The 11,730-nt window shown below is 48.0% G+C and overlaps 1 protein-coding gene across 1 annotated transcript in view; it reads right to left on the minus strand.

Annotated features, from left to right (window-relative positions):
* The window catches only part of LOC139578918 (SH3 and cysteine-rich domain-containing protein 2-like), a 63,628-nt gene extending 53,664 nt beyond the window's left edge, over window positions 1-9,964 (minus strand). Inside the window, exon 1 of the mRNA XM_071407052.1 lies at window positions 9,227-9,964. Coding sequence (XP_071263153.1) covers window positions 9,227-9,394 — 168 coding nt within the window. The 5' untranslated portion in view covers window positions 9,395-9,964. The remainder of the gene's footprint in view (window positions 1-9,226) is intronic.
* Between the last annotated feature and the right edge of the window lie 1,766 nt (window positions 9,965-11,730).

The following is an 11,730-nucleotide window of genomic DNA, read 5'->3' on the forward strand; positions in this document are numbered from 1 at the left end:
TGAGGAACATGCTCACTGAGACAGACAGGCAGACAGACAGACAGACAGACAGACAGACAGACAGACAGACAGACGTCCCTCTCTGCATGTCTGATGAGGAACATGCTCACTGAGACAGACAGACAGACAGACAGACAGACAGACGTCCCTCTCTGCATGTCTGATGAGGAACATGCTCACTGAGACAGACAGACAGACAGACAGACAGACAGACACAGACAGACAGACGTCCCTCTCTGCATGTCTGATGAGGAACATGCTCACTGAGACAGACAGGCAGACAGACAGACAGACAGACAGACAGACAGACAGACAGACAGACAGGCAGGCAGGCAGGCAGGCAGGCAGGCAGGCAGACAGACAGACGTCCCTCTCTGCATGTCTGATGAGGAACATGCTCACTGAGACAGACAGACAGACAGACAGACAGACAGACAGACGTCCCTCTCTGCATGTCTGATGAGGAACATGCTCACTGAGATAGACAGGCAGACAGACAGACAGACAGACAGACAGACAGACGTCCCTCTCTGCATGTCTGATGAGGAACATGCTCACTGAGACAGACAGACAGACAGACAGACAGACAGACAGACAGACAGACAGACGTCCCTCTCTGCATGTCTGATGAGGAACATGCTCACTGAGACAGACAGGCAGACAGACAGACAGACAGACAGACAGGCAGGCAGGCAGGCAGGCAGGCAGGCAGACAGACAGACGTCCCTCTCTGCATGTCTGATGAGGAACATGCTCACTGAGACAGACAGACAGACAGACAGACAGACAGACAGACGTCCCTCTCTGCATGTCTGATGAGGAACATGCTCACTGAGATAGACAGGCAGACAGACAGACAGACAGACAGACAGACAGACGTCCCTCTCTGCATGTCTGATGAGGAACATGCTCACTGAGACAGACAGACAGACAGACAGACAGACAGACGTCCCTCTCTGCATGTCTGATGAGGAACATGCTCACTGAGACAGACAGACAGACAGACAGACAGACAGACAGACACAGACAGACAGACGTCCCTCTCTGCATGTCTGATGAGGAACATGCTCACTGAGACAGACAGGCAGACAGACAGACAGACAGACAGACAGACAGACAGACAGACAGGCAGGCAGGCAGGCAGGCAGGCAGGCAGGCAGGCAGGCAGGCAGACAGACAGACGTCCCTCTCTGCATGTCTGATGAGGAACATGCTCACTGAGACAGACAGACAGACAGACAGACAGACAGACAGACGTCCCTCTCTGCATGTCTGATGAGGAACATGCTCACTGAGCTTAAAACAAAGACAGGAGACAGGAGAGCAATCATGCTACGTGAGTAAATGTGTTTTCACATTCATGATAGGAACATGTTTTGATTGCAATGTCAGAGTGACGTAGTAAGTTGTATGCTATGAAAAAACAAATAAAGAGAGTCGCAGACTGTACATACAAGCTCCCAGTAATTTATTGAGTAAACCACCAGGGTTTCGGCATCACTGTACCTTCTTCAGGGTGATGTAGTAAACCATAGTAATCTGGAATACAATAGAAACGTGAAGCATGTGTGAGCTGATTCAGTGTCTGTGTGAGACAGTGTGTGGTGTGCATGTGTGCGTGTGTGTGTGTGTGAGAGAGAGAGAGAGAGAGAGAGAGAGAGAGAGAGAGAGAGAGAGAGAGAGAGAGAGAGAGAGAGAGAGAGAGAGAGAGAGAGAGAGAGAGAGAGAGAGAGAGAACGGGAGAAAGAGGGAGAGTGAGTGAGAGAGTGAGTGAGTGAGTGAGTGAGTGAGTGAGTGAGTGAGGTGTGTGTGTGTGTGTGTGTGTGTGTGTGTGTGTGTGTGTGTGTGTGTGTGTGTGTGTGTGTGTGTGTGTGTGTGTGTGTGTGTGTGTGTGTGTAACCGCAGGGTGCATGTGACACGTCTAGTGCAGTAGTGCCTAGGTAGACTTTAATTGCATGCCCGCTTACCACGTGCTTGCATACTCTCGCTTACACCTCGCTGCCGCCGGCTAGCCCTTGTGGTGAATTGGGGAGCAGCTTCATGCACAAATCTCTCCTTGCCAGTACAAAGCCTCTCCATGACCAAGACTCCTGTCTGGCTGCCTCGCGGAGGCACACGTTGACTGGTTGTCTTGAAACTCCAGGCTAACCGGCAAGGGATCTCAGAGCAGCAGTGGGCCCCAGAGATGTGTCTGTATAGGCCCACATCTGTGTGGACACGTCCTGGCAGCCATCAACCACTGATCCTGCCCAGTCTGGTATGACAACGGCTAGGGGAGCACACCCTGAGAGGAAAGCAGCGTGCTGGCGGCGCGTGGTAGGCACCGACAGACTGGGGTTCAGGCAGCCTCCTGCAGCTGTGGAAGATACTGGTCGTCCTGGGTTTCCCCCCTTGCCGCTGGAATTTCACCTTCCTACAGTGAAGTAGTGCTGTTGGGGATTGCGCACCCTCAGCGGCACTTTAAATAACTTCCTTTGCGCAGGTATCCACTTCTGACCTCGGTGAAGCCATCAACTGGAGCCCGGACTAAAGTCTGGCGGCGCAAGGGTGTCTGGTGACGGGGGCAGGAGTGAATGCACCGAGAGCGCTTAATCAGACCCCTGCACGCCAGTGGCACAAGGCTATTATGGTCGCCAGCAGCTGGGACTTGAGTGGCAGCTGCTCTCGGCAGACCCATGTGTGACTGAGCAGCCCTATTTAGGAGCCATACTGCTCACCCCAGCTGGGGAGAGGCCTAGAAAAGGTGGCCTAAAAATTGCCTCAAAATCACTCCATCCTGGATAGGCTACTGCACCTATTGGGAGATCCACTCAGCGGTCGAAAAATGCTGAAGAAAATAATTCCCCTGAAACTGGCGACATGGAACTTCAGAACTCTTGGACACTGACGACAATAGCGAAAGACCCCATCAGAGAACAGCTTTGATTGCATTGCTGCAGAACTAATGCGCTACAACATTGACATTGCTGCCCTGAGGGAGACCAGGTTCCTGGATGAAGGTTCCCTGAAAGAGGAGGGAGAAGGTTACACCTTCTTCTGGAGAGGTTACCCTCCGGGTGGACAACATCAGCACGGTGTGGGACTAACAATTAAGAACAACATTCTACCCAGCCTCACCGAAACACCTGTTGGCATAAGTGAAAGACTCATGTCTCTCCATATCCCCCTAGCCAAGATGCGTTATGCTACTCTTCTCAGTGCATACGCACCAACGTTACCATCTGAAAATGAGGCAAAGGACTGCTTCTACCAGTCACTAGATGAAGCCCTTCACCGCATCACCAGGAATGATAAGATCTTTCTGCTGGGTGACTTCAACGCTGGGGTGGGACAGAACAACAGGATATGAAGCGGAGTGCTGGGTAGGCATGGTGTTGGCCAGGTCAATGAGAATGGCATGAGACTGTTAACTCTGTGCCGAGCACGATCTCATTGTCACGACCACCTTGTTCCAGCAGAAGAACAAATATAAAACATCATGGATGCACCCACGCTCCAAACACTGTCACCTGATTGACTACGTCATAGTGAGACATTCTGACACTAATGACGTCCTGCTGACACGTGCCATGAGGGGTGCAGAATGCTGGATAGATCACTGTATGATACTGGCTAAACTCCAGGTGAGAATACGTCCCCCCCAACGCCTGCAGAAGTCCAGTAAGAGGCGTCTGCACTGTACCCGGATTGAGACAGCTGCAGTAAGGGACGAGTTCTGTCGCTCTCTCGCTGAAAGGATGAGGGAGACTGAGACTCTTTTGAGCTGAAAGGCTGAGGGACACTGAGCCTCTTCTGAGCTGAAAGGCTGAGGGACACTGAGCCTCTTCTGAGCTGAAAGGCTGAGGGAGACTGAGCCTCTTCTGAGCTGAAAGGCTGAGGGAGACTGAGCCTCTTCTGAGCTGAAAGGCTGAGGGAGACTGAGCCTCTTCTGAGCTGAAAGGCTGAGGGACACTGAGCCTCTTCTGAGCTGAAAGGCTGAGGGAGACTGAGCCTCTTCTGAGCTGAAAGGCTGAGGGAGACTGAGCCTCTTCTGAGCTGAAAGGCTGAGGGACACTGAGCCTCTTCTGAGCTGAAAGGCTGAGGGACACTGAGCCTCTTCTGAGCTGAAAGGCTGAGGGAGACTGAGCCTCTACTGAGCTGAAAGGCTGAGGGAGACTGAGCCTCTTCTGAGCTGAAAGACTGAGGGAGACTGAGCCTCTTCTGAGCTGAAAGGCTGAGGGAGACTGAGCCTCTTCTGAGCGCAGAGGACCCCATGGACCAGAAGTTGGCATCTATTATCTCAGTGCTCCATCAGGCAGCGGCCGACTCCATTGGCTACAGAGGTAGGAAACAGCAGGACTGGTTCGATGAGAACTCTGCCACCATCACAGCCTTACTGGACAATATGCACAAAGCACACAGAGCTACTCTCAACAGCCCCACATCTGCTACCCTTCACAAGGATTGGCGTGCATCACGCAAGGAAGTGCAAACTACCTTGTGTGCTCTGCAGAACGATTGGTGGACGAATAAGGCATAGGACATCCAAATTTATGCCGACAAAAATGACATGCACAATTTCTACAACTCAACTAAAGCTATCTATGGCCCAAGAAGTCGCTCCATCACCCCCATGAAAACAGCTGATGGTCTGACTCTCTTGAAGGACCAAAACCAGATCCTATGAGGTGGGCTGACCACTTTGAAGCACTACTCAATCAGCATTCTCCTACAGACCACTCCATCCTGGAGGAACTGCCTGTCCGTCCACCCATTCAAGACCTCAACCATCCGCCAACCTTCAGCTATCCGTTCCCTCAAGAACAACAAGACTCCTGGCGCTGACAGCATCCCGGCAGAGCTACTTAAGAAGGGAGATTACTTCTGCACCAGAACGATCCACCAGTACATCCCTGAGGTTTGGGACATGGAGATTGTTCCCCAACAGTGGCGGGATGCAAACATTGTCACCATCTATAAGAAAAAGGGTGACAAGTCCATCTGCTGCAACAGCCGGGGGATATCCCTTCTGGCAGTGGCCATCAAGGTCCTGGCCAAGGTGATGCTACACAGGCTGGTGAACAACATCACAGAGGAACTGCTGCCAGAGTCACAATGCGGCTTCAGAAAGAACAGGAATACGGTCGACATGATATTCACGACACGGCAACTCCAGGAGAAGTGCAGTGAACAACAACAGGACCTTTTCGTGGCCTTTGTCGACCTCTCCAAGGCCTTCGACACTGTGAGCAGGGAACTACTATGGGCATTCTACAAAGAATTGGCAACATCCTTTGCCAGTTCCATGATGGATGATGGCTCGGGTGGCCATAGGGGGGCAGGAGTCAGTGCCTTTTGTAGTAAGTATCAGTGTGAGGCAGGGGTGTGTGCTCTCACCGATACTCTTTAACATGTTCTTCTATGTGTCACTCAACTTCTCCACAAGGAGCTTGAGGACAGCAGCGGTGTTGCAGTGGATTTCAGGCTGGAAGGAAACATATTCAACATCAGGAGGCTCCAAGCAACCACCAAGGTCTATACGGAGCGAGTTCTTGAGCTGTAGTATGCTGATGACTGTGCTCTTGTGGCCCGCACTCCGCCCTTGTAGCGGCTGTGAGGGTCTACAGCAGGATAGGACTGTCTATCAACACCACCAAGACAGAGGTGGTCAGCCAATGGAGATGCAGTCCTCCACCCACCATGCCTGTCTTCACCATCGAACACAAATCACTGGCAAATGTTCCGTCCTTCCACTGAGCAGCATTCTCTCGGAGGACTGCAGCATCGGCCTTGAAATTCTAAATAGGATCAAGCAAGCATAAGCTGCATTCGGGAAACTCAGACGCAGGGTCTTCCAAAACAGGGATCTCCACCTCCATACCAAAGTCGCGTCGCTCAAGCTGTCTGCATCACCACACTTCTTTACAGCTGTGAAGCCTGGGTCACTTACAGTCGCCACAACAAGCAGCTTGAGCGATTCCACATAAGATGCCTGCAGCGCATCCTGGGAATCACCTGGTGCGACCATGTGCCCCATACAGAAATACTTGCTAAGACCAACTGCATGTCATTAGAATGTCTCAGGAGCGCTTGCCGCGGAAGATCCTGTGTGGCCAGCTACATCTTGGCCGGCGGTCTGCAGGGTGCAGATGAAACGCTACAAGGATCAGCTGAAAATGTAGACGAAGAAGTGCAACATCAAACCCACGTACTCCCTGACGAAGGCCATGCAGCCGAAACGCGTCGGTTTTTAAACAACTTTGTTTCTATTGAACATGCCATACTAATAAAGGCATTTTAATTAATTATATGAAGAGTGCCTTGGTCCTCCTTTCTTTTTGATGACCAATTTACACCTTTTACCAAAGAGCACCTTCTATCTACCAAAATATACTATAGTGTACCTTAGTAGCGCTTCCCTTCCTCCTCTTTCTACTAATCAAACCCACAGACCTGGAGGAGCTGCTGCCAACCGTTCCACCTGGTGGCAGCTCTGCCAGAGAGGTGTACAGAGGTGGGAAGAGGAGAGGAGCACAAAGAGACAGCAAAAATAGCTCAGGAGACATACAACCATGCCTGCCCCTACCAACACAGACTGCATATGCCCCACCTGCAATAAAGTTAGTGGATCTCGGATTGGACTCTACAGTCCCCAAAGAATTCACTGTTAACTCAGACGTGGAAGTCATCATCGAATACAATGGACTACCATAAGCAAATGGTTGTGGCAAGTGGTTGATGTCTGTCTGTGTGTGTGTGTGTGTGTGTGTGTGTGTGTGTGTGTGTGTGTGTGTGTGTGTGTGTGTGTGTGTGTGTGTGTGTGTGTGTGTGTGTGTGTGTGTGTGTGTGTGTGTGTGTGTGTGTGTGTGTGTGTTTAAAAAGGCGCTTCAAGAAAAAAACACTTTAAACCCCGACACTCTTTACAGTGTATTCTATAATCTACTACTTCAAGGACATTTTTTTTTTAAAGTACCTTTCAAAATGGTGTCTCACAGTCAGGTAGCATTCTATCTAATCGCAAACCTCATTTGAACAACTGAGGCTGAGCATAGGTAGGCTACATCGGTGGATGTTGTGTGCGCTTATCTAATGCTGCATGCAAAAACCTTCATACCAGTCGGCATAGCAGGACAAGAAAGCAAGAAAGAGAAGCAAGAGAGAGTGATGGCAAAAGCAAGCCAGCACGAGTGTATGCGTTGCTATGGTGATTTCGGTAAACAAACAGTGCAAATCAACATCCGGTAGAAAACAACGTAGAAAACAAAGTTGAAATAGTTTAACTCTGGCGGCAAGACCCATCTACAGTGGCGGCGGACTGCATTCACCGCTTGCCTCAAGGCATTTACCGTCGTTCTCTCATTGAAAACAATGACATCCAGTTTGCCGTCTACCTCGTGCCATCTAAACCCAGCATTAGCCTCAATCTCAGCAAATATGTAGAAAAGTGCTGCCAACACATTCAATGACACATGATAGACAATGATAGAAACATGCACAGCAAGGCAGTCAAATGGCCAGAACATCAAGGGACAACATGTAATAGCTTGTTTCTATCATTTTCTGACCGCAGGGGCCTTGAATTCTGGACAGTAAATTAGTTTGCATCAATTGAGAAATTGCTTGGCACTCTGTAAATCTCTTCCATTAAAATCCATTTTGTGAGTAGAGTAATGCTGTGAGTGTCTGCAGTGTTCAAATAATTTACATTCAAAACTAAACAAACTTTCCTAATGGGCCTGATGGCAAGATAACCTGGACAGGACATTTATTCTAAAACATTCTGGAACCTGCGTGTCCCTTTGTAAAGTCTTCTTCATTTTGAGCATGTACGCGTAAGCGCAGACACATGCACACACACACAGTAAGAGAAAGAGAACGTTCCAATCATCTTGTCCCCCTTACGTCACCTGACGTGAGTTATTTTAGTTCCCCATAGTGACGCAACTTACTGATGATGCGGTTTGAAATGCACCCCCCCTGTCTCAGCCTCCAGTAATTATGATGCAAAAGTTTGTGTGTCGGGGGCTAGGGTCAGTCTGTTATATCTGGAGTATTTCTCCTGTCTTATCCTGTGTCCTGTGTGAATTTAAGTATGCTCCCACTAATTCTCTCTCTCTCTTTCTCTTCACTCAGAGGACCTAGGCCCTAGCACCATGCCTCAGGACTACCTGGCCTGATGACTCCTTGCTGTGCCCAGTCCACCTCATCATGCTGCTGCTCCAGTTTCAACTGTTCTGCCTGCGGCTATGGAACCTTGACCTGTTCACCGGACGTTCTACCTTGTCCCAGACCTGCTGTTTTCGACTCTCTCTCTACCGCACCTGCTGTCTCTAACTCTGAATGCTCGGCTATGAAAAGCCAACTGACATTTACTCCTGAGGTGCTGACCTGTTGCACCCTCTACAACCACTGTGATTATTATTATTTGACCCTGCTGGTCATCTATGAGCGTTTGAACATCTTGGCCATGTACTGTTATAATCTCCACCCGGCACAGCCAGAAGAGGACTGGCCACCCCTCAGAGCCTGGTTCCTCTCTAGGTTTCTTCCTAGGTTCCTGCCTTTCTAGGGAGTTTTTCCTAGCCCCCGTGCTTCTACATCTGCATTGCTGGCTGTTTGGGGTTTGGGTTGTTTGGGTTTCTGTACAGCACTTTGTGACATCGGCTGATGTAAAAAGGGCTTTATAAATACAGTTGATTGATTGATTGATTGATTGACCTGGCTGCAATCTACTGTGTTCAAGACAGTTGGGTTTATTATGGTTCAAATTATGAAAAAAAATCTATATGTTATAAAATAAATGTTTTAACTCCAATACTGTAATAAAGAAGTAATTAACTATGATTTTCTTCTGATATGAAGTCAACAGTAACTCCATCTCAGCATCGTAAAACAAAAGAAAGATATCAATGTGATAGTGAAAGCAACAAGCACTTTTAACTTTCTTAAACTAAGTCATACAAGCTACTGGTATGTGGTTGTGTCATGGCTTTCTGGCCAAATATTATACGTGTTAACACAAATCAAACATATTCACCGTGTGAAAACACCTGGAACAACCACTCAAACAACGTATTTCAAAATCTCCACTATCTAGTCAAAAGAACAGACTGCGTAAAACCGTAAACCACTGTAGACTGAGGATAACATTTCTCCCGCTGGTTATCTTGCAAGGATAGTTGTTGTTTCACGGAAGTCCGAAACAGTTGTCAGCCAGTGAGACATGTGAGTGTAGTATACCACTTGCCTTGGACACCGGTGTGATGGACATGTTGCTTGGCGAGCGTTGGAGCTGCGTCTCGGTCTCCATCTCGCTGTTCTCCGTCATCATCAGTCTCTTCACAGGATGAAATGAGACAGTCGGCTGTATGTGGTCCGGCTTCCAGAATAACCGGACTGTTACTGCTGAATTCATTCAAATGTGACTTAGTCAAAAGTACTGCTCAGTGTAGCCGTTGAGATTGGCTAAATAAAGCGTACCACCTCACCACGTTATAAAGATTCACGCGCGCCGGGAATAGGCAGGCTGTTGAGGATCATGCGCCAAGAGATGCACAGGGTTACATCCAATTAATATACATCACAGGTCTAAAGGCATTTCAGTTCAGGGCTGCAGAAAGGGTGCAGTCTGTGGCGGTATTCGAAAGATTGGACCTTAGTTACGCATCAGCAAATAACGGTCCTATCCTGCCCTGCGAGGCAAGTAACCTACCAACTGCTATTCTCTCTGATAGTACTATAGTAGTCAACTAAACTCTGATCCAAATACCTCATGTTGGATCAAGCAGGTGCGACTCTCCTGAAGAAGAACAAATATTGATGTTTTCGAATCTGAGGGCTTATAGTCCATTAGATTTCCAAAAACAAGTAGTTGAGACGTTCCAGGAAGGTTTCTCGCACAAGCCAGAACTCCTGTAGTAGTATGGTAATAGCATTTTCCTTTCGTCGAACATTTTATTGAACGTGTGCTGCCAACATAAATTCGACTAAACCTCAAACCCAGTCCCGCCTCCATCTGCGTCCGTGGCGCATGATTGGCGCACTCTTTACAACTATGTAAATATTAATTTACTCAAATTTCAGGATTGGTGGTTGTCCGAATTTCATAAAGGGGGCGGTATCTTGGTGTAACAGTAGGTTAGGATAGAAAATACTGGGCTTCAAATGAAGCTCCCATAACCGTATTGGGAACAGGGAAAATCTCTGTAAATGAATGCCATGGTCATAGAACACTTGTATTGTCAACATTTCCATTGACAGACTATCATAAAGTGTTTTCTCACATGCCTACGACGATATGGTTAAATGAAAGATACCTTTTGCATAATGATTACATTAGAGATTGTTATTTTAGAATGGTCAGTGTAGCGGTGAAAAAATAAATCAACTAAAACTTTTGAAAATAATCTCCGCTACTTTTGTTTCCACCGTCACCACCTTGTTTTGTTTCTCTGTGTTAGTCATCAATATATCTCTGTGTCAGTCATCAATATATCTCTGTGTTAGTCATCAATATATCTCTGTGTCAGTCATCAATATATCTCTGTGTCAGTCATCAATATATCTCTGTGTCAGTCATCAATATATTTCTGTGTCAGTCATCAATATATCTCTGTGTCAGTCATCAGTATATCTCTGTGTTAGTCATCAATATACAGTGGGGAGAACAAGTATTTGATACACTGCCGATTTTGCAGGTTTTCCTACTTACAAAGCATGTAGAGGTCTGTAATTATTATCATAGGTACACTTCAACTATGAGAGACGGAATCTAAAACAAAAATCCAGAAAATCACATTGTATGATTTTTAAGTAATTAATTTGCATTTTATTGCATGACATAAGTATTTGATACATCAGAAAAGCAGAAGTTAATATTTGGTACAGAAACCTTTGTTTGCAATTACAGAGATCATACGTTTCCTGTAGTTCTTGACTAGGTTTGCACACACTGCAGCAGGGATTTTGGCCCACTCCTCCCTACAGATCTTCTCCAGATCCTTCAGGTTTCGGGGCTGTCGCTGGGCAATACGGACTTTCAGCTCCCTCCAAAGATTTTCTATTGGGTTCAGGTCTGGAGACTGGCTAGGCCACTCCAGGACCTTGAGATGCTTCTTACGGAGCCACTCCTTAGTTGCCATGGCTGTGTGCTTCGTGTCGTTGTCATGCTGGAAGACCCAGCCACGACCCATCTTCAATGCTCTTACTGAGGGAAGGAGGTTGTTGGCCAAGATCTCGCGATACATGGCCCCATCCATCCTCCCCTCAATACGGTGCAGTCGTCCTGTCCCCTTTGCAGAAAAGCATCCCCAAAGAATGATGTTTCCACCTCCATGCTTCACGGTTGGGATGGTGTTCTTGGGGTTGTACTCATACTTCTTCTTCCTCCAAACACGGCGAGTGGAGTTAGACCAAAAAGCTCTATTTTTGTCTCATCAGACCACATGACCTTCTCCCATTCCTCCTCTGGATCATCCAGATGGTCATTGGCAAACTTCAGACAGGCCTGGACATGCACTGGCTTAAGCAGGGGGACCTTGCGTGCGCTGCAGGATTTTAATCCATGACGGCGTAATGTGTTACTAATGGTTTTCTTTGAGACTGTGGTCCCAGCTCTCTTCAGGTCATTGACCAGGTCCTGCCGTGTAGTTCTGGGCTGATCCCTCACCTTCCTCATGATCATTGATGCCCCACGAGGTGAAATCTTGCATGGAGCCCCAGACCGAGGGTGATTGACCGTCATCTTGAACT

Source organism: Salvelinus alpinus, chromosome 1 (assembly GCF_045679555.1).
Source record: "Salvelinus alpinus chromosome 1, SLU_Salpinus.1, whole genome shotgun sequence".
In the NCBI taxonomy this organism is placed as follows: domain Eukaryota; kingdom Metazoa; phylum Chordata; class Actinopteri; order Salmoniformes; family Salmonidae; genus Salvelinus; species Salvelinus alpinus.